General features: G+C 39.9%; 1 protein-coding gene across 4 annotated transcripts in view; it reads left to right on the top strand.

Moving 5' to 3' along the window:
* The first annotated feature begins 4,822 nt into the window (after window positions 1–4,822).
* Window positions 4,823–23,970, top strand: part of dclk2a (doublecortin-like kinase 2a) — a 45,069-nt gene continuing 25,921 nt past the window's right edge. For all 4 annotated transcript variants that reach the window (XR_002428181.2, XM_021316606.2, XM_021316607.2 and 1 more), the window contains exons 1-2: window positions 4,823–5,595; window positions 12,896–13,233. Coding sequence is in view for 3 of the 4 variants with exons in the window: in XM_021316606.2 (XP_021172281.2) it covers window positions 5,190–5,595; window positions 12,896–13,233 (744 nt within the window). In the remaining variant the exon portion in view is untranslated. The remainder of the gene's footprint in view (window positions 5,596–12,895; window positions 13,234–23,970) is intronic.

A 23,970-nucleotide genomic window follows, 5' to 3' on the forward strand; every position in this document is an offset into this window, starting at 1 on the left:
TAGAACTGCTTGTGTCTACTCCTGAGGGATGTCAAGACTGTGAACTGACACCACAAAACAAATAAAAACATGGAGCAAGGCTTTATGAGTTAATTCGTTCTTTCACACAAAGGTGAGTTAAGGGTGTCCTGGTTCTGGACTACTCGCTGGATTTGCAGTATACAGTAATTTATTAACATGTAGAAAATGACCTTATTGCAAAGGTTGAATTATGAATTTGAAAGGAAAAATATGACGTGTGTTCTCTGAAAATACTACTGACTGTCTGAATAAATCATCATCTTATTAAAACGTGAAAGTATTTTTATCAAATGGCAGCTTTTGCACAGAGCAGCCAAATGTTGGCTTTAACATAATACAACTTGAAAGCTTGTCAATGATAACTATTTGTTTTCTCTATGCTGACAGAACGTTTTAGTTTCCAATAACAATCTTTATATCGAGCTGGACTGCTTCATGGGGCTTGCTGACGGTGCAAGCTGTCTGTCAGGCTGGTTGCTGGTAACGCTGGGGCCAACTGTGAATCCACCTTAACAAGGTTACATTTTACAGTCGCCGCCATCACAAAATGTGAAGCAAATTAGTTTTGATTTGAGGGATGAATAAACAAAAATTGAAAGGTTGCCTTATATTTACAAGCAAAGCAATAATGGCAGGTTTTCCAGTTGGGGGATGTGGGTTAGGAATGGGGAGATATACTTCTCTAGTTATTAACTACATCATATTTACATTATATGATGGATTAGAATGTGTTCTGATAATTTAATTTAGTTACAGTTCAATTTGGTTTATTTATACAGCATGAGTTCACCACAAAGGTAATTGCATGATGATATAGGCAAAACGGCCTATAAACAGGTCACATCCATGTTTAAATATGAAATTGATCTTTGGATGTACTGTGCTGTGAGAAAGTATTTGTCCTGTTAGAGATTTGTTCATGAAAATCTATCAAATCATCAAAAAAAAATCTGAATCAATACAAAAAGCTCTTTAGAAATAATGATTTAATTTATCAATGGGAAAAAGCTTTCGACAACCCGGCTCTATGTGAAAATGTAAGTAGCTCCCCTGGTTAAATCAAACTTAGCTATCACTAAAAAATTTTTTGGACAGCTGAGTTCAGTTTCCCAAGCCACATTATGGCTGATTACAACCACTCCTGTCTGACTGCAAAAAGTTGGCTAAGGAACCTCGTTAAGTAACACCGTGTCACGTCGTGATATGACGATATTCAAGAACGGATGAGAAACAAAGTCACTGACACCTAAAAGTCTGGAAAGGCTTACAAAGCCATTTTGATCAGTTATGGTCTGTGTTCATGACTCAATAATAAGAAAAAAATTCAGCAGAAATAGCATCCATTAGAGTTTCAACGGCCAGACCACAGATGACCAACAACAGGAAGTCCTTTGATAAGTCCTTTAATGTGCCACAAGATCTTTGGACAAAAGTGGAACTTTTTCAACGGTACTTCTGCCATTAATCTATGGCATGGTGGTGGTGGTGTGAAGGTCTGGGATTATTCTGCTGCCTTCTGATCTGGATGGCTTCCTGCAGTTGATGAAGCCATAAATTCTGCTATTAATCAAGATTAAAAACACATTTGTTTAAGATTGCCTTCAACTGTTCTAGTTAACTGAATCACCACTTTTTTGTTCTTTTTTCTATCTACATTTTATTCCTACTTGCTGTTATTCTGTTTTATTTTGCTAAATTTTAATCATGCAAAGCACTTTGCATTGTCTTTGTACTGAATTGTGCTATATAAATAAATTTGCTTTGCCTTGCCTTGCCTTGCCTTGCCTTGCCTTGCCTTGCCTTGCCTTGCCTTGCCTTGCCTTGCCTTGCCTTGCCTTGCCTTGCCCAAAATATTCTGAAGGAGCAGCCTAAGGTCTGTGACCTTAAGCATGGTTGGGTTGTATATCCAGACAATCACCCAAAAGCACATCACCGAGTACACTTCTAAACGGGTAAAAAAAAAAAAGAAAAAAAAAGAGTGTTTTGGGGTGACCTGGTCAAAGTCTAGACCTCTAACAGGCCATTCCTGCTCACAAATCCTCCCATGAAGCTGCCTGAAAACAAATCTGCAAAAAAGAGTTGGCCAAAACTCCTCCAGAGCGATATCAAGGACTCAGAAACTGCTGATAACAACTTATTACGTTTAGGGGGTAAGTAATTTTTATATAGGGTCAGGTTGGCTTGTCTGACTTTTTCCATTAGGAAATTAAATTGCTGTTCACAGTTAACAGAAGAGAGATACCTGAGGATATTTTTAAGTAACAAAATTATTTCCATAACATAATACAAATACCTACCCTGTTGTAAGACACTAAAATCTGTCTGAAATTATTTGAATATAAGTTCTTATTTCTAAATTCAATTAGAATTTTTTTAACCTCATTTGTTTTCCACTTTTGACATTTTGGTCTCAAGATTAGCAGTAAACCATTAAATAATTGCAGTCTCTTTATTATCGAGCTTGAAAAATTATTTATTTAAAAAAATCTATATAATTCTGGTCTTTTGTGTTTTTACACACACAAAATAGCTTCCATATTGGGTAATATTTAAATGCAATTCTGTAAAACATCTTTTATTTTATTTATCTTTGCTTTCTCAAAATTCAGAATTTTACATACATTTTCTTTTTATATGGCAGAGTTGCTTTTTAAACTCTTTGCCTTAGGTCAAATATTTTGGTTATGCTTCCACGACTTTTTGTGACTGTTTACTTGAATTTAGTCCCATTCCTCAAGTTTGTAGGCTTCGCATGTTTGTTAACAAGTTTTCACCTCACATTTTTATGGTCACATATTTTCCATGGGAATGAGATCAGGACAAAGTATTGACTTTCTTGTCCGTAGGTCACATTGTAACAAATCTTGCTCTATGATAGTTACGTTTTCTATATCCTGGACCCATTGGTGATCAAGGTTTAATTTACTTGCTGATGTCTTGAGATGTTGCTCCAGTATTTTCACATATTGCACGTTTTTTCCTCACAGTGACTGTTTTGTGAAGTGCACCAGTCCCTCCTGCCGCACGACAGCCCCACAGCATGATGCTGCCACCCATTTACTTCAGTGCTGGGATGGGAAGGGTGCCCCACTGTTAAAGGTCATCATGACCAAGCATAGATTTCTAATTTCATCAGACCACCAGACATATCTCCAAAAATAAAGATTTTTGTCTGCTTCTGCATTTGGAAACTAGAATCTGATATTTTTATGCTGCTTTTTTTCCTTTTTCAGCACAGATTAGTACAGGATTCCTTTTGTTGTGAATAAGGATGCTCTCTTCCAAGCTTACAAGGTCTCCTGTTGAGGTCAGTGCATTTGTTTTTAGGTTAATGCCCATATTTTGCATCAAACCCTGTTCATATTAGAGACAAAGTTTTCTACTTATGTATGATCGCTGACCATTCCCCCATTGTTAATCATTTATTGAGCAACTTCAGACATCTGACATTTTCCCCCAAGGAAGAACCACATTTTTACAGGCTACAGTTATCCCCCTAATTAGATTGTTTCCCCTTGATCCAACAGGAGAAATCAGTATGTTTCAGGTGTTGCCTTAAAATACATCCTGAGTTGTTCCTCCATTTAACTCAAAGGTTGAGATTTGACCTTTGAAAAGCTTACAAAATCATTACAGCACCATCTCTAATTTCCCAAATTGCTTTTAAGTAATCTATTTAGCAAACAGGAATTATGTTGCTAATCCTAATTAAGATAAACCAGGATTTAACACCACACAGTGAGAAAACAAAAATATGCATATTTTCAAACAGTAAATCTGGTTTCAACTGTAGGTGAACAGCTATTCAGAGTTTTTTAAAAATCTTTTTCCACCTACAGTCATCTCTCGTTTGCTTTTTTTAATTTAATGTGGGTTAAAAACCTCAAATGTAATTTGTATAAATGTTATCCTTTAAACATGTTTAAACAGTTCCGATATTAAAAATTCACATTTGTATTACATTTTTATCATATACTTTCAAATAGGAACAAGTGGATGTATAAACCCAGATGTCTCTTACCACATTATATTAATAATTTTAATAATCTTCATCATTGCTGGTCAAACTATTTTTAATATATTATTTTCCAAAAGAACAATATTTCTGTATTTTAGAGTATTGTGTCTGTCATGCATTAAAAAGCTGCTCTGCATCATGATTTATTAAATGTGTATTTTGTTTAGATTTTTAAACTGGCTTGTGTTTTTACTTTCCTTAGATTCATATATGAGGCTGCTCCGCATTTTTGTCCCGGTATTTTAAATTCAGTTCGGCTCTTTGATAATTGTTTCTTCGTTTTTGAGTCAAAGTAAATTATTTATTTTTTTTGCTTTGAAGATATTTTTTGTTGTTTTGAAATGAATCCGATCATGAAAAAAGTCAGAAATAAAATGCAACAGCTACAAAAAAAAAAAAAAAAAAAAAAAAAAAAAAAAAAAATACATTTATGCATTTAAGATGAACAGCTGTGATCTGCTGATTGTCAAACTATCACCAAATTCTATTCTAAATAGTTTGCTTCACAATCTTGATCAACAGTTGAATTTTGTATTTTTGAACACCGCTATGGATTAATTGTCATCGTAGTGCACATATTATATTGTGAATAGGCTAGGCAAGGCAAATTTATTTGTATAGCACATTTCAGTACAAAGACAATGCAAAGTGCTTATAATAATGAGTATTTTGATTTATGAGTATTAATATTTATTTTGTGTGGAACCCTGAGGGGCATTAGGACCCTGAGGCTGAAACCCTTCCTCCTCCTCTTCCTCTGTCTCATTACCTATTGATCTGACAGCCTGTCCTGTGCGCACTGTAAGTCGGGGAGGATGTGAGGGGAAGATGGCCTGAATGTTTCCCGGCTTTGCGCCTTTGCTTCTCTGGAGTGAACAGGTCTGCTGAGATGTCTGTTGACCATGGACGCTCACTTTTTGACGCATTCCTTATGACATAAGCGCCAGTTTGCGTCTTTGCTGCTGCAGTTTTTGCCTTAAAGAAGTCACATCTTTGGATCAGTCCGCCGGGATCATTTCTTTCTTTCCCACACCTGCGGGTAATTTAAGAGGCAACGAGTGTAAGCTGCCTTCATCAAGCGCGGCGGGCTCTGAGAAAAAAAAAAGTTGATTCTTTCTGTTGGACGGCCAGAAAGTGGAGGCGACACAACATGTCTCTGAGCAGAAGTATTGAATTTGAGCACTTCGAGGAGCGGGACAGACCCCAAAGGGCTCCGAGGACCAACTCGGGCTCCGGGTCCCACTCCGGGTCCAAAGGCAACGGGCTGGTCCCCAGCCCGGCGCACAGCGCGCACTGCAGCTTCTACCGCACACGCACTCTGCAGTCGCTCACCTCCGAGAAGAAAGCCCGGAAAGTGCGTTTTTACCGCAACGGGGACAAATACTTCAAAGGTCTGGTGTATGCCGTGTCCAGCGACCGGTTCCGGTCCCTGGACGCGCTGCTCATGGAGCTGACGCGGTCCCTGTCGGACAACGTCAACCTTCCTCAAGGTGTCCGGACGTTGTACGCGGTGGACGGCGGCAGGAAGATCACCAGCCTGGATGAGTTGGTGGAGGGTAGGTCGATGGAGGATTTAACGGCCACAGTCCAGCACCAGTATAGCTCCATAATCAATCAATCAATTAATCACATCAAATTCATTTTATAGTAGAAACGTCTATTGTCCACTTAAGGGTTACTGCTAATTTTAAAACGCAAGTATTTTTTTCCCATTAAAAGCATAGTACCTTGCAAAGTACTCATACCCTCTGAACTTCTTCTCATCTTGTCAGTAGGCCATAGTCCATTGTAAGGACTTTATGTGTCGGATCACAAAGTACGCTAATGCATAACTGTGAAGTTGAAGTTTTAAAAATTGTAACCAAAAAGAAAAGTTTAGTGTGCATTTGTGTAGCTCTAGCCATCACCCTTATTTTTTTTTCTTGTTGCAACTACAGCTCCAGGTCTTTGGGTATGTCTCTTCCAGCTTTGCACAATCAGTGACTACAATGTTATCTCATTTTTTCTTTGCAAAATAGATCCCGTTTGTTCCTATTGAGCTGCCTTCTTCTGTTTAAGAGGTCGCCATGAGATGTTGAAAACTTGGGATGTTGTTTTATAGCATCACCTTGTTTTAACTTCTCAACAATTTCATTCCTGTGAGCTGTCTGGTTTGATCGCTGGCTCTTTTTTTAAATACTGTTTGCTTACAAATGTTCTCCAACAAACCTCGGATGCCTTCAGGGAGCAGCTGGATTTTACCGATTAAATTACATTAAACTAAACTCTTTACTAATTAAGTGGCTTCAGGATGGAATTGGTTGCACTGAATTGTAATTAAGGGTAGTAGATTAAAGACGGATAAATACAAATGGACACGCCACACTTTTCAGTTTTTCTTCAATTTGTAAACTCTTAAAAAACAAGTATTCAACTTTAAAGGAGCCATAAGTGATATTCATTATTTTAGATGGAACTAAAAACTAGTTGTGTGAAGAACTAAAGGTATCTTTTTAGATGGACTATGGCTAAACGACACACACCATCTCTCTGTACCCGCATGTCTGTACAGATTAACCCCTTCATTGCTCATAAAATGCCACTGCCAGACACAAAATGGCAGAGAACATGAGCATCGGATCAAAACGTTCTCTTACTTAGAGCATTATATAGTTATGAGTTACTTAACTAGAAATAATCCTCTTAAAGGTGATGCTGTTCTGTTGCATAGGCTCATAGTAGCCGATAGAGGGGAAGGGGAAATGTGTGCCGAATGCTGGGGCGGAGATAGAGAGGCTTGGCTTGATACACATCTTGTTTTGGTCTACAGACGGTGCTCAAACACCACCTAGTGGTGAAATGTTGCATATTGCTTCTTTAAAGGTGCGTTCATGTTGGCGCCACAAAGTCACCATTTTTGTTTGCTGTCGTCGCCTCACATTATCGCCGGCTGTTTGCACAGCAGGCGACAAGCCTGAAATCCAGAAGTACAATCTATCTAGTGACGCTTTCACTTCCCTGCCACTCCAGCCTCACCACTCACTTTTCTCCAGGTTTGGTCCGTTCTGGACTTGTCTCTGTAGTAATACAACTCAGGCCGGCCGGCCGCAGACCACCACTATCAGCTTGTCTTCCATGTTGAATGAAAACAGTTTTCTCTTCGCCGCAGTCCTTTACATCACATCACAGTCACATCCACTTCCTGATTGGTTGTTACGACAAGACACAAAAGTTCATCTTTTTCAACTCCAGCAACTGTCGCTTCGCCTCCCTCGCAGGTGTTGCGTCGCTCTGACTTCGCTTTAATCGCTAACATCGTGCGTTTTGCGTCGCCTCTGTGGGCTCGCTTGGCGTCGCTTTGTGACACGGCGCTCTGGTGTTGCACCTGTTCATAGGGACGTCATGTAAATCTGTCGCTCTGCCGGCCACAGTGGCGTTCAGTGTGAACACACCTTAAGAGTTATGCTCTAGTTTGTCGTTTTTACCACAGAAAATCCAGTTGTAATGTAACTACATGCGAAGGACTTTAAGGGCTCTTGTTCTGCAAGACGCTGTATATGTTCACAATATGAAGTTCTCCTTTCAGATTTCTTCCTTATCTCTGAGTTTTTGTCTTTTTTCTTTACTGTGTATGGTTATTCCAGAGGAGGAACCACATGCATCATAGTTGACATAACTGGCCTGACTTGTGACCTAGTGCCACACATTGCACACAGATCCCTCCTTGGTGGTCTACCAATGTGCACAACTGTCAACTGATATCAACACGGATCGCCACTCATTTAATCGAAATATCCGTGCGCTTATTTGAGCATGAACGTGTTCGGTGGAGCACTTATTGTATGCCAGTATGTGTATATTTGTGCAAGGTTTTACTTGTTTAAATGTTTTACATTGATCTTCTCCCAGGGGATTCATTGCTCCAGTTTGACCCTCCCCTTCCCTCCCCTCCATCCATTCAGTGTTCACTATTTACAGTCAGCACGTGAATAAACGTACGGTGATTATATTTGGCCAAACCTGTTTTGATTTGTTGTCAGAGGGCCAAATGCTTTTACGTTTCTAATCCTTATCAAGCACTTGCAGAGACGGACACAAAAAGCACCTCAGCTTGTGCTTTTCCTTTCTTTTGAGCATTTGACACAGATGGCGACTCCTGTGATTGGTTAATGATCCTGTCAAACCCCTCAAGCTGTCCATCCACACTAAACCTATGATCCATTTAAAGAAAAAGGTGCTACTGCTTGGTGACACCCTAGGATCCACCGACCTCTTACAGGAGTTATTCTTGTATACTGGTTTATTTTTATTTCACCTCCTCCTAAATTCTAAGTCTCTTGGCTGCACTCATTTCCTGTACCAGTTCCCCAGAGATGCTGGGGAGGATTTAGGCCAGTACATGAGCTAAATACTGAGATGACACTGGTTTGGCATGTAGTGCTAAAGTTATTTTTGATGCCAGCAGCTCTTCCTCTAACTGAATCTTTGATACGTTTCTTTTTGGACCGTTTTTGTAGCCTTGACTAATAAAAAGTACACGTCGCCCTTGTTTACTCGGCCCTCGGACACATTAGTGTGCAGCCCAACACTCTGCTCCCATTGATTGGAGCCAGCTTGGACTTTTGTGTGCAAACCTAATCAAGCGCCATTCCCTTGTGCGCCCCTAATGACCGGGCAGAAGTACTAAATGAAACTGTAAAATTAAACTGCTGTGCTTGTAAACAACAAACTAAAATGCAACAGGCGGCATAACAGACACTGATCTGGTCTTGGAGAGGGCTTTGTAGTTTTAAGAGGGGATATCTGGTGCGGCTCATAATGTGTCGACACGGAAAGGATGCAGGTTTTAATGTGATGTATAAATATTTGGGAATTTCAGTAACTGACATGTTTTATTGCCAGGTTTGCATCTGTATATCCAGCGTCACTTTGAAGCCACCACTACACTAAACTCAACGTTGAGGGATATTATTCATTAGAGAAATTTGTGCATGATTAGAAAATTTGCTATAGAGAAATGAGCACTGTTGTTGCTGCCTAAGTCAGCATGCTAGGCTTTTTATCGTGATATTTAAAGCTTTTTAAACATTGTTTAAGTGACCAACATGAGCCATTATTCTACATTTGTTTGTAAGAGCACCACATTTAATCAACACGGTCTATATCAGTGGTGACCAAACGTTTTGTGCCGTGGCCCAAAACTGCCAAGTTGCACTAGGGGGCCCACATTTTAATTATATTGTCAATTATTTTCTTTTCACATGCCCAGCAATAAATTAAACTTGCAATATTTTTTAACAAAGTAGAAAAGAACAATTTTTTTTTCTGTAAATCAGAAAAAAGGCTATCACATGTTTGCGTTGATAAAAGGTATACAGTTTTCATTTTTTTCTTCTTTTTTTAATGGTTCATGAAATGTTTTCAGTTTATTCCCGGCAACAAAAACAACAGCCGCCTAAGTTTAATACATAGATGTGCCCATGTTTGTTTTGTGATCAACCTGCTGGATGTTTCTGACCCTGCTTGGCACGATTTTACAAATGAATGCAAAAAACATGGCCAGTAAAAGGAAAAATACAATGTGTTTTACATTTGGGCACCCCTGGTAAAGAGGAAGATGAGACCCGCAAGGCCGACTTCTCCCAGGGAAGATAAATTAACTAAAATGTTCAGTTTAAAAATATGTAAGATCTAAGTCTCATCTGCTTCTACTCTATTTACTGGAGGACCGAATTTGTACCATTCCTATGTGTCAGTGAGGGGCCACACAAAACTATTAAAAGGGCCACACTTTGGACACCCCTGGTCTATACCATAATCAAGTCATTTGCTGAATTTTAAATTTCTGGTTAATGTTTTTTTATATTTGAGTTAAAAGAAGGCTCTCACACATAAGTTTCTATGTGTTGTAGTCCTTTGAAAAAGGCCTGAATCAGCCGGTCTGACCGAAGAACAATAGATTGGTGCTTCTCTGTTTCTACAGTCGATCGCTGGATTTAGGTGAGATTTAGTGAACAGCAAGCCTGTCAATCAAGGCTGGGGCTTTTGTTGTATTGCTTCTAGTGGAGTATCAAAAACATTACTAATGAGCCAGTTTATATCCTAATTCTTTCGCATTCTAGGGTTGAACGCAGCAAAAACGATTTTTGCTTCGTTTTACAAATAAAAAGCGTTGTGTGCTTCACTTAAGGAATCTGCTGCCAAATATCCTTTTAAAGTCCTAATTGCAATCATAGTTGTGATTTTTGGATTAGATTACAACAGTGTGAGACCACTTTGTTAACATTGGCCTCATCTGCGGTCCACATGAGGACAGCAGCCAGTGGCGGGTGGCCCGGCCTCCTGTCACATTCACTGGGGGGACTTCAGGGAATAGACTTGTCTGGAGTCGCGATCACAGGGCTGTTTGTTACTTTGTCAGATAAATGATAGCCCCTGTTATGTTTTGTGTTTGTGTACAGCCATGACTCTGTCCCTCTTGGCTGTGTGGCCTAGCCTGTTAATTAGCCTCTGGTTAATTGCAGCTTTAAAAAAAACTGGTACCATGAAAGGAGCCGTCTCATTTGGTTTCTTTTATACTTTAGCCCATTTGCTTTGTCCTGTATCCATTAATGATGTGAAGTTTGTGTATATCCTAAAAATGTACATTTAGCTTAGTATGGGTGTTATTAATAAATGTAAATATGTGAAAAGAATCCGCATATCAAAATATGAGAAGGAATTGAATTCAAAATACAACATGTGAGTCCAGCCTCATCATAAACTGGACTCAGACTGACGAGGAATGCAGTGTAACGTGAGAATCTCTTCTTTTCCCTCTGAAATGTTGCTTCTGGGTGAATCACTACTGAGAGATTTTGGATGCGACACTCAGCCTTTTTGACAATAGTTGTTGTTCGTTATGAGACCAAGGCCCTGTGCTTGTCGCGTAGCTTTTGTTCTCGACAGGAGATTTTTGTGTGTTAATGTGTTCAGACGGAACGCTGGCGGAGGAAGCAAAATGCTTTTCTTTGGAAGAAGGCCAACGCAGCAGCTGAGGAGGAGAGAGGGCAGCGTTGCCCTGCCTCTAAATGTGCTGGGTTGTTTTAACTGGGGGTGCAAATAAAGCGAATAAAGTGAATGTCGCTCATGTGAGCTTGGGTTTGTCGAGCTGGTGATTGACCAATATGGTAAAAGTTTATATTCCTTAACAAAATTCAGGCCTTGGAAGTCACCTCCAGATTTGTTTTAAGCTTTTCACACACAGCAAGAAGAGAAAACAAAGATGGGATGTTAAAGGACCTAAAAGAAATTGTTGTTGAAGTCCCACTCGGGAATCTAATGGCAACGTGGCCTCCCTAGCTCAGTGCTTTCAGTGTTGGGGGGGGGCTCTGGCTTAGCCTCGTGAGACCATCCTGATCTCGCGAGCTTTCAAGGTTTCACTCGCAGATCAGTCTGGCTACTCTCCGTTAAAGAAAATTTGGAGCCGTTCACCAAACGAACGTCTAATCAGCGTTGGTTTTGAGGCGGGTTGAGGTGTGATGCAACGAGAAGCGCGACAGTTCAGTCTAAAGAACATGACGGCTTCAGCCGATGAAACTAGCGTTAGCGTGGCTATCGAGCAAGTTTTATCGGAATTACAGAGTATTTCTCTGCTGAGCTAACGAGCCTTTACCTGCAGCAGCAAGAGTAACTTGGCTTGTGGTTGTGTTTTCGTCGTCGCTCGTAACAGAGCGACGACGTCATATGCTTCGTTGATCTGATTGGTTTATTTGGCCCGTCTATCACCAACATCGGCCAATCAGCTAACCAGTATTTTCGCCCCTTCCCAAAATTACTTCAACGGAAGGTTTCCAGATGGATATGCGAAGCAAATCTATCTGGCGGCGTTAGGTTAGCTCTGGCTGGGGATCTCCCCTGTTTGGTGCAGGGCGTCTTGCTGCCAGGGCTTGGTGTGGGCTTTGGGACTTCAGCAAGTAGCTTCTTTTTGATTTAGTTTCTTGTGACTATCATATTTTTCCAGCATCTATTTCGATTCAATTTCAATTCTATTTACATAGCGCCAATTCATGATAGATATCATCTCAAGGCAAGTTCAATCAGATTATACAGGTTGGTCAGAAAGTTTCCTCTCTAAGGAAACCCAGCAGGTTGCATCAAGTCTCTCCAAGCAGCATTCACTCCTCCTGAAAGAGCGTAGAGCCACAGTGGACAGTCATCTGAATTGTTGATGGCTTTGCAGCAATCCCTCATACTGAGCATGCATATTTCATATTTGTATCTCCTCGTGTCTCCCAAAGTCCAAACTTGAAACACAAAGTGGGAGGATTTTGAAACAATCTCTGAAAATGAAATTGATTGTAGAAATAGTTTCTCTCTGTGCTTTATTGTTTTAAGTTGCTTATTCCTAGCAGTATGTTGATATCAAGTCACGGTTATTAAATTTGATGGTGCAGGGGAACAGTTCAAAGCGTCTTAATGCTACCAGGCAGCCTTTTTAGTTGTAGTAGCTTACTGTATTGACACTTTGGCAAAAGGTGCGGTCTCAAAACACTAACAAATTAATGCTAATAATTTTGCATTTATGTGCCAGTTTAATGTTAATCTAGCCTACATTTTGAGGCTAACAAATGTTTTAAAATGCAGAGATTATCTGAAAAACTAATGAATTAAAGTAGTAAAGTAGTTTATTGAATCTTAAAAAAAAAAGATCCAACAATCAAGAATGACAACATCTTTGGAGAAACAGCAAAACTGCTTTAGTATTTTGAGTTTGCTTGTACACGTCCATGCTGACGTGCTACACGTTCTGTATTAGTATATGGTAATATGTACACTTATCTATGAAATCCATGCATCGGTTGTGTAAAAATTTAACTTTTTTTTTTAATCCCTCAGGTGAGAGCTATGTGTGCGCCTCCAATGAGCCATTTCGACGTGTGGATTACACCAAGAACGTCAATCCTAACTGGTCTGTAGGCAGCAGGACTGGTACTTCCCGCTCCCTCACCTCTCTGAACCAGCTAAGGAGTGAACTGCAGCGGGAATCCAAGGAGTTCATCAAACCCAAGCTCGTCACGGTGATCCGCAGCGGTGTCAGACCTCGCAAAGCAGTTAGGATACTGCTCAATAAGAAGACGGCACACTCCTTCGAGCAGGTGCTCACCGATATTACCGACGCCATCAAGTTGGACTCAGGAGCCGTGAGAAGACTTTATACTTTGGAAGGCAAGCAGGTATGTCACCAAATGAATGTTTTCCTCCTCTGGTTAATACCTGCGACTCTGGCCACTGCTGAAGAAATGCTTAAAACTCTAGACTGAAGCTAAATATGCATCTCAAATTGATTCAGATAATAATGATCAATTAAAAAATAATTAAAACTTATACTCATTACACCAGGATGCTATATTTTAATTGTTTCTTGTAATTTTGATGGTTATGGCATTCAGCCAGTGAAAATCCAAAATTCTGCTTCTCTGATGAGACCAGTTTATCAAATAAAGGGATTCTTATTACAGAAGCATCAGCCTACTGAAACGTATGTCTATGCAGCGTACCGTGTGGGGACTTCTAGCTTAGTATTGTTGCATGGAGGCAATGAGTCTGTGGTTCTGCCGAGGTGTTTAAGAAGCCAGGGTCGCTCTAATGTTGGGCTGCAGCTTGTCTGCATTCTTCGCCTTCGTATCTTATATCCTATTGTTGACAATTACCCAGATATTCTCTATAGATCCGGAGAGTTTGTTAGCCTATCAAGCACAGTGAAACCAAGACCAATAAATCAGGTATTGGTACATTTGTCAGGGTGGGCTGGTACCCGATCCTGCTGGAAAATGGATTCTGCATAAAGCTTGTGCACAGAGGGAAGCGTGAAGTGCTGGAAAGTTTCCTGGTAGACGGTTGCACTGACTTTGCATTCAATACAACGTGGTGGAACAAAACCAGCGGATGAAATCGCACCCAAAATCATCTCTAACTGTGGAAACTTGGTACTGGACCTCAAACAACTTTCCAGTCTCCCTCCAAATTCTGGAATATGGATTTCCACATAAAACTAAATTCACTCTCATCTGAAAAGAGGACTTGGGACGACAGCACAGATGGCTCTGATGTGTCTGGTTAAGGAATGCCTTAATGTGACATCTGTAGTCCATGTTCTGGATACATTTCTCTTGAAGCTCCAGCTGGAGTCTGTGCCTCATAGATCTTCCCAAAACTCTTTTAATAGACTTCTCTCATGGTCTTTGCAAGGCTACGGTTATCCTGGTTGCTTATGCACCTTTTTTCTGTCACAGTTGTTCCCTCTATTCAACTTTCAGTTAATGTTTAAACGGCACAGCCAGCTTCTTCAGCTGTAAATTGTCGTGGCCGGGCCTTCTTGTGAACATGGAGTCAGTGACGGTCTGCTGGACCACTGTCTTATCAGAGCTCTTCCTCATGATTGCAAGGGTCATAACATGGCCATAACAAAGTTTTTGTAATAAATATCCATTTTATTGGTCTTTTCTCATTTTCAGAGAAACTTAATGTGGGAGTTTTATTGCCTGTAGCGTTTAATTCTCAACCATACCTTAAATAAATGCTTGAAAAATAACTTCCTATTCATTGAGATGCTGCTTTATGTAATTAGATGTTGAGAGAGGCTTTGGCTTTAATGATGTAAAAGCATTTGTTGACCTGCTTCTCTGGGTTCGCCTCTGAAATTTTTTTAATAAATACATTTTTTTTATTAAACAGCCACTGATAAATTGCCCAAGCAAAATAAATGGTGATCTGATTCCTTTGTAAGGAGAGTTATATTGAACCTTTTCTGTTCTAATTGGAATAAACAGGCTGCAAACGGGGCAATACAGTAAATTTATCAAATGATCAGACTCAGATCACTTAGATCAGAGAACTCAAATATCCACACAATTGGAGCTGTAACAGTCTAGTGGTTGGCTGTGTTAGTTCAGCTGGAAGGTTCCTGATATCTCGTGAAAGCGGCTGCACTAGACATTCATGTGAACCTCTGAACTTTCAGGTTTTTACCAAGTTCATAAATTCTGTAAACTGCATTTTATAAATCGCTTCCCTCAGTCTCCCACACCCATAAACACATGCAGAAACATACAGTCCAACGCTCGGTCGTCCTGCAGTAACCCACCATCTGCTCCTCCAAAATTAAATCAGGCCTCCCAGCCGCCCGGTTCTGCCGGCGTTGCAGGCAACCCTGCCCTGCAGGCCTCTGGTCACTCCAGGGTAATGAGAAGTTTACGCTGGAGGGAAGGGTTAAAATGCAGCTGCCAGGTGTGGCTGTCTGTTTATGGATGTCCAAGAGTAGTGGAGCGTTCTCATACACAATCTACCTCTGTCTCTACAAGTGAAAGCTGCTCTTCAGACTCACTGTTTGTTGTAGACTCAGTTATCAGAGCCAGCAGAGGCAGCTGCTGCTTTTCTGAAAAAAATCACTGTTTTACCTCAAAAGGCTGACTGGGCAAGAAAATGAGGAACTTATCTTCTTCTATTTCTCAGATGAAATGATAAACGATCATATAAAAGCAGCAGCATCGCAACATCTTGTGTAGGAATGGGAAAAAAAATGCTAATTATGCTAATGAGATTTATGGTTGGATGGATCTTTAATGGAACTATTAAACACGGGAAAATGTGGTAAAGCAGTTGAATAAAAATGTTTTTTTTCTGAAGACTGGTCAACTTGTGAAAAAGGGTTGCCAGGTTGAAGCTGCTTTCTGAGCAGAACACAGGAGCAGAGCTCAGGTCTGCAAACCTGCACCAGAACCAAATGCCTAAACTTCTAGGGCTGTAGCAAGTTGCAAAAGTATCCATACCTCTTGAAATGTTCCACCTTTTTCCACATTACAAAAATCTATTTTAAATGTATGTATGTGTGGCATGAAAGATGGTTTTCAAAACAGGTTGGAAAAATCTGAAGTATGTATTCCTTTACTCTGAGGCCCTTAAGTAGGATGCGGTGCAACTAGCGGACTCTGAAAGTCACTTTATTTGTAAATAGTCCACCAATGTGTAATTTAATCCCACTATAAATGACAGTGTTGTGTGAAGTGGGCAGAGGTTTATAAGAGAAAATAAGTGATCAAACGGCCACATGAAGGCTAAACTATGCCGCTGGTTCTAAAACAAAATCCCAAGCAGAGGAAGAACAGTCATGGCTGTCTGCTTAAACTGGCAAACGGGACAGAAAGTAGCCAGGGTGCACACGGCAACTGTGGAAGAGCTGCACAGATCCATGGCTCGGGTGGAAAATCTGTGAAGGGACAGACATTAGCTGGGGACCCTGTCAATGTGGGCTTTATTAAAAAAATAACTAGAATAAAGTTGTTACTGATGGGTAGACTAATAAGGTCAGAGTTGCTGAGAAGATGAATGAAACTAAATACCAGTCCTTCCTGGAGGACATCATGTTAAAGGCTGCAAAAACCTTGAGACTGTTGCAAAGGTTCATCTCAGATATATCCCAAAAGATTTGCAGGTAGAATTGCAGTAAAAGGTGATTTCACAAAATATTGACCTCACCAATTTGACTAATAAATGCAACAAATTTATAATTTTTCATAAATTAGTTCAAGAACCCTTTTGAAATTAGTTTAAGGGGATTCTAAAACAGTTTTTGGGACATTTACATGTCTTTTTTTATTTTTTTGAATTTGCCTCAATATAGGTTTGGTGAATAAAGGTTTATTTTAAACCTTTATTTCACAAACAAGTAAATGCCAAATAATTTTTATTATCTGCCATTCTGACAAACTGTATTTGGAAAATATAAACAAATGTTAAATCGGCTGACAGGAACAGGTTAAAAGATGGCGAAAGGCTCCAACAGACCAATAGCTTGAAGAACATTTATAAAATAACACCGTTCTAGAAAAGGTTGAGTTCTGAGGGTTGGTCGGGGATGGCTGAATATGTCAGAACTGGGAATAGAAATATTATTCATACAATATTAATCTTTCCATGCAGGAGTGAGTTGTGGCTTTGTGACAAACTTTGGTAAACAATGATCAGTTTACATTTTTAAACTCATAAATTGCAAAGGAACGAGTAAGACTACTAGACTGAAACATTTATTTGTTCTCAGTGGTTAGATTTTTAAATAATAGTGTGATTTTGGTGTGTACAGGTTTTTTTTTTTATGTTCAATCGATTACCCCAAGGGGATAATAAAGATTCTTGATCTTGAACATTCAGACACTTCTGAATATTGACTAAAGATTAGACGACTGCGAGCTCTCATGGTTTTCTGCCAGCTTTAAACCTCTCAGCAGTGCATTAGAAATCTGCACGCCAGTCCTGAAGCAGACGGAATAGCTCGGCACTGATTTCTCTACACAAAAATTCTAGTTGGATAGGAAAAAGATAAAAACAATTAATTTTTTTTCTACATGAAAAAAAACGGCTAGTTGGGTGTTCTTAGCCATCCAGATAAATGGGCAGGATGTGGATAACAGACAGAAAAGCCCTCCTCCGTCAGATCTGGTTATTGTACAGAAAATAGCTGCTTTCCTATTGTTACTGTTTGGTTACAGTTGCTGCTTATTAATAAAAAAAAATGTAACTAGAATGACGTTTCTGTTCAACTGTTGCCTTACTGACCAAAGAATCTCCTTTTTTTTTTTATGCGTACACTGTTCAAATGTGGTGACTTGAGTTCTTTAGGGTTTAATGGTTTCCAACCATTTTTTATTTGGTTACCTCCATTTTAGCTCGCCATGTCTGCTAATGTTTCCCTCGTTTAAATCTGAATCGATCAGATCCTTGACCGACTCTGTACTACGTGTTCCCTTCCTGAGCATGACTGGAAACGGGCCGCGGGTAATTTGGGCTGCCGGGCACTCAGATGGGTTTGAGATCTTTCTAAAGGCCTTTTGCATCCCCAGTAATGAGGCAGGAAATGGGATTCTGCACTGATAAGCGGGCGGTAAACACAAATGTTTCCTTTTCGGTGACATTCTTGCAGAAGCAGATGAGCTTGACTATATATCTTCTGATGGAGTAGTTACAATGCATAAACTGATTAGTTTTATTTGGTGGTTTTCGTCTCTCCTGCTTTTGCTCTTATTCCTTTCTGTGCCGGTCTTGCAGAAATGTGAGACAGAGGAGGGGCAGCAATGCTCCTGTTTTTGCACATTGGGCATAACAGCTGAAGGTCATTCATACACTGCGGTTTATCAGGGCGTAAAGAATTTGGTGTCATGCTGCGCAAGAAGCCTCCTGACATTCTGGGACAATTCCCAACAGGCTGCACCCAAGGAAGCCCAAATGAGCTACTTTCTCTTACCTGGCTGTAGTTCCGTTTTATTTTAAATATATGTTTACAACTTGTAAGTAACTTAAAATGTAGACAGATGCGTAAATGCTTCTTTACAAGGCAGAGACGCTCCGTCATCAGAGCGCATTTGTTTTTCTCAGTCAGGTGAATCAGTAAAAACTGTACAAGCATCAAAATATATTGATCTGGATAAAACTTTATGTATGCGTTAATGTGTATTTTATGTCAGTGTTGAAATGCAGCTAAAAATTTCTAACTTAGGGGTTCAAGGAGCTCAGGCAGTGAATACCTGTAAGGGAATAGGCTAAAGCAATACTATCAATTTTGTTTACAGACAGTTTTTATTGTAGATCGATTTTCACTGTTATGAAGAGAATTGATCAATACAGTCTGAGAATATATAGACTTTATCTGCTAAGAATAAATTACAAAGTTATGATTTTACACATTTTATAGCAGCTTTATGGGTAACAATGTCGTTGAAAAGTCTATAAAGGTTTTTTTTTTATTTAAAAAATAGCCATGAAACATTTATCCTGCATCCAAAATGGTTCCTGAAAAGCATATACTATATGAGAAAAAATAAACACATTCATTAAATAAATGCATTGCATAATAATGTTTCTACAGTTGTTTCTGTTAAAAAAAAATTCTTATCTAAAATTAAGTGTAAAAATATAAGCAACATAACAGAGGTCTGTTTTAGTAGGAAAAAAAGCAGGTCCTGCCTTGCTACGTTTGAGTTCAGACACTTAAGTGGGTGGTGGTGGTGGGCGGGGTGTGTGTGTGTGTGTGTGTGTGTGTGTGTGTGTGTGGGGTTGATCAGCGTAACACTGATGCACTTCGGCGTCATCTCAAATGACACGCTGCTTTAATGATGCTGGCCTCGATACTCGGCTCAGAATCTGCACATGGTGTCAGAGCGGCTTTTCTTCTGCGGCGTCGTGTGTCTGTCAGTCACTTCCTGCCGGTGGGCCGCTTACGCTAAGGTGACCATTCAGAGCCGGGGTCTCATCGGCCTGTAAGGCTGGAGCCGTTTTCTGTGGGGATTCTGGATTTAGGTCAACAGCCATGAAATTTGTATGGCCACCTATTGTTCTGTGCCGTCATTAGCAGGCGCACCATCTGACACCAGAGCAGTGACACCATCTAGGCGGGAACGTTGGTGGTTTGAATCGGCTATTGTTCCCTCCTGGATTCAACAACCGATCTCTTATGGACTGAATCTTTACTTGAATCATCTTCTTTATCCTGTTTGATGGAGGTGGATGGTGGTTACAAGCTGTGTTTGTCTGTTTTGTGGATGAAGAGAAATTAAGATTCAGTTCTAATGCAGCCTATTATCTTGAAGTGTTCACATGCAGCTTTACAATAAATGTCTTTTTTTTCTGTATTTCCTTTAAGCTTCATGTTGTTTGTTGCATCATGCTGTCTCTTTGGAAGATATTTTCTACATTCTGCTGCCTGGTATCTAAGTACCAAAGTAAATTTCATTGTATTTTTGATGTGAAAGTATCTGTTTTCTGCACTGCATAAAGTGAACTAAAAGTAAGTAAAATCTTCTTGAAATTAGTGTATTTTTCCTTGATTTGAGCAGGTAAATCAGATTATTTGCCAATGGAATAAGATTTTTGCACTTAAAATAAGAACAGTTCATCTCCATCTTATTTCAAGTGCAGGATGTCTAATTATCTTATTTTAGGGGTAAACATATGGATTCCATTGGCAAATTGTCTTATTTAGCTGCTCAAATCAAGGAAAAATACATTCATTTCAAGAAAATGTTACTTACTTTTAGTTCCCTTTTTGCAGTGTGTTGATTTGACAACCAACAAAATAAAAAGCTGGCATTCGACAGCGAACACCCCCCTCCCTGTACCCCCCAGGGTCAATAAAGCTGTACAGCGTGTGTGAGGACCATAAGGGGCCCTTTCTGTGGGGTGGAATCTCAACTGCTTGCATTGTTTGCGAAGGTTGGCCCCTAATTCAAACTTTGCGGCAGTCCTGGTGAGAGAGAGTTGGCCATGTGACATTTTTAAGCACAGACCACAAGTTTCTTTACGTGTTTGAATTCAGCCATAAAGGACGGGCTGCTTTAACAGATGTGATGAGCGCGATTCAGATCCTTAAAACATTTTGTCACGTTGCAACCAAAACCTCAATGTATTTTTTTTTTTCTGGATTTAAACCGTTGGACCAACACAAACTACTGCTTAATTGTGAAGTGGAAAGAGTAGGATACAAGGTTTTCAGATTGTTTTTACAAATGTCTATCCCTTTTGCACCTAGAGATGGGAGATTTTATACATATAGTCTGTGAAATCGGTCAGATAAAGAACGTCTGGGACCAGACTTCAAGTATAGCAACAGAATCTTAATTGGATTTAGGTCTGGACTTTGACTAGGCCATTCTAGAAAATGAATATGCTTTGATCTAAACTATCCCATTGTAGCTCTGGGTGTATGTTTAGGAGAGTTTTCCCGCTGAAAGATGCACTTTCATCCCAGTCTATGGCCTCTTAGGTTAGAGCTCCGTCCATCACCTTAGCGGGTCTGACCAGCTTCCCTGCTGTAAAAGAGCTTTCCCACAGCATGATGCCGCCACCACCATTTTTCACCACTGGGACAACGTGTTCAGGACGAGGTGCTGATTTAGCGTCCAACCACACAGCGTTTTGTATGTCGGCCAGAAACTTTTAATGTTTCATATGACCAGGGCACCTTCTTTTTTTTCATTTCACTTATTGAGTTTAGAAATTGCTTTAAAACATCCATATAAGGAGATCAAAATGAATCAAAATGAATAACAATATAGTCATAAAGATCACAGGAAACAAAATGTTAAAATGTTCCTGCCTGCAGTTTAGTATTAAACTGCAGTCAGGAACATCTCATAGCTTTCTAGAGCTCCTCCAGAGTCACGCTGGGTCTCTTTGCTAATTTCCTGATTTTAATTTTTAAGGCCCGTCAGTTTAGGTAGAAATTGAGATGCTCAATGTTTGGAAAATGAATATTAACTTTACAACCAGACATGTACAATTTATATAAAAACATTCTTTCCACTTCTGTCCTCTGAGACGTTAAGTTTATACTTTAAATTCCATTATGATGCTTGCAGTTAGAAGTATTGCTTCTTTAACTGGAAACTGGGGATCACAACTTTAAATGTGTAACGTGTATGCAACTCTTTCCTTTCTGTATTTGAAAGTAACAATTCCCCAAACCGTTGTTTGCATGTTTAAACTAAATGTACCGCTCCTTGATGGCTTTGCACAAAGATGAACCCAAACATCCCCAAAGTCTTTCTAAATGGTCAGAACACTTTGAAGAGGTTCCTAGCTTTTGACTCTACTGTAGCTCTGCTGACATCTTATCCACCAACTCTTCTTTGGGGAAACTCCTGCAAAATATTAGTCATGTTAGACTTTTAACTGGAGCCCCACAGATCAGATATTCTTTCTTCAATAGTCAGACATGGTGATTGGGGTTTACTAAGAGAATACTGATCTGCCTCTGATTCAGAGGTCTATTTGTCAAAATCAATACTTTAAGGATTAAACTGGGATTTACCAGATGTCCTGCTTGAATTAATCCTGAACTCGGTTTTACAAAAGCAGTAACACATAGATTATCATGGCGATTTATTCTGTGCAGCTAGCCTGCTCCAACAGCCAGGTTTAGTTAATCCTGGTCACACTGATCAGAAACCAACGTTTTGGCAGTGATTCTGTTTTCTTTTCTGTATGCATTGGGTTTTTTTTGGGGGGGGGGTTTATCAGCTTGTATTAAAATAACACTGATACACATTGGTATTCTGTCAAGTACTTTTATTATTTGAAATTTATCATAGTAGCCTATACCATTGTTAATTTTAATATTATCTGCCATGTGGGCATTGTTACTGTTCAACTGTGTTTTTGAAGACTGGTCTAAGTTTGACAGAAAGGCTTTAAAAAGACTATTGCATATGTTTAGAGGATTAGATAAGAAGTAAAGTTGTTTTCCACGAAAGAAATCAAACGTATCATCCGTACTCGTGCAACCGGCCCTTTTATTGACTTCATGATGCCAAAGTATAGATATGAGTTTGACACCATTGCTGTAGAGTTATCGAATTGATCAGAGAAAGTGGCTGAACATTTTTGGCCATAGAAGTAGCTCTAAACAAATGTGTTTTCCTCTGTAACAGCGACAATGTTTCCTTTCTTTAGTCTGATGTGCTTCAGTTCCTCATCAGCCTCCAAAAGACGTTGCTTGTTTGGTCTTAAGTTTGAAGCACGCAGATCATCCATTGTAGCGTCAGTGAATCTGTGATCGACATCATGGGCCTTTGTAGACAGCCGGGGACGCACATTTGCACCAGACTTTAAATGCTCGCATTTCCTGACCAAGGATTGGGCTTTGTGAAACGGATAAAGCCGGGACGCACTGATCACGCTGTGTCAAGCCTGGCTTTACCGCTTATCCTGGATTTCCAAATTCGGCGTTTGTGAAATAGGCCTCTGGTCTTTTTATTTTTATTTTATGTCAAATCATAACATCACGATGTGAATTTGGCTTCAGCTGGAAAAAGTACCATCAGTTTATTTATATAGCCCCAATTCAAGTTGGGATACTTGTTTAAATTTAACTTGACAAGAGGGCCAAAGTTCTGCTCTGAACCCGGTTCTTCCTATTGGTAGAAGTTTCAAAGATGAAACCAGACGATGTTGCAAACACTTTATTCTTATTCAATAATTAGTTTTTAAATGTCTTTATAAAGCAGTTTGTGATTAATGGGCATATTATGAGGAATCCACAAAGTGAACCTGTCTCTGCCCCGTGTCGACGGCTGTGTGCGCCCGGGGTTTACCGCTCTAATCCAGAGGGATTAATCCGTCCTGGGGATGTGTCTGTCTGAGAGTTCAGAGTTAATAACCAGGTTGGCTTTATCTCCAGCCTCTCCCTGACAAACTTAACGAGCATCTCGTTATCTGCGTGTTCTTAAGTGATAGTCTAAATGAGGATGCGAGATCACTGGCGGAAAGAACATCTGGGTTGCTTTGAAGGGCGATTTTCTTTGCAACAGAATTAACGGGTTTGGAGATGAAGGGAGCTTATGTGCTCAGTAATTACAGTAAACATTTTCAGTGTCCCAAATACTCAGCAGATTCTATCCTGCAACATTTGTTTTATGGATTACCTTAATTGTAAAAGGGGAGGAAAATCTGGCAAAAATTCTCATTTGTTCATACGCTGAATAGCTCATTAAGAATCATAACAATAGATGCATTTGCCTTGGAAAACAAAACAAGGTGCTCATTCTGTTTTCTATTATCTGCGCATGCCGGGGCCCTTACATGCGTCGTTTTCTGTTGCCAAGCTTAGCAGGGCAGAAAACGCAGGAGGACGACACAGATGAAGGTTGAGAGCAAAATAAGGTCAGGCATCTGAGAGGAAAGGGAGTGTCGCATGATGGAGGACAAACTTCAGTTTACCCCGAAGAAATGTCGCCCAGCCAATTCAACCCCCCCTGCAAAACCGTTCGCTTCACTGATTGGCTGAGACGAGGTCTGCAGGGCAGGGAACCGAAAGCTTCTTAATGTGGAAACGATTCACGAGAGAAACGGGCGATATGCTCCGAGCTTTTACTTGGATTCATTTTGTAGGGTTTACATGTTATTTTCAAACTTTAGAAAATCCT

Source organism: Fundulus heteroclitus, chromosome 5 (assembly GCF_011125445.2).
Source record: "Fundulus heteroclitus isolate FHET01 chromosome 5, MU-UCD_Fhet_4.1, whole genome shotgun sequence".
Classification (NCBI taxonomy): domain Eukaryota; kingdom Metazoa; phylum Chordata; class Actinopteri; order Cyprinodontiformes; family Fundulidae; genus Fundulus; species Fundulus heteroclitus.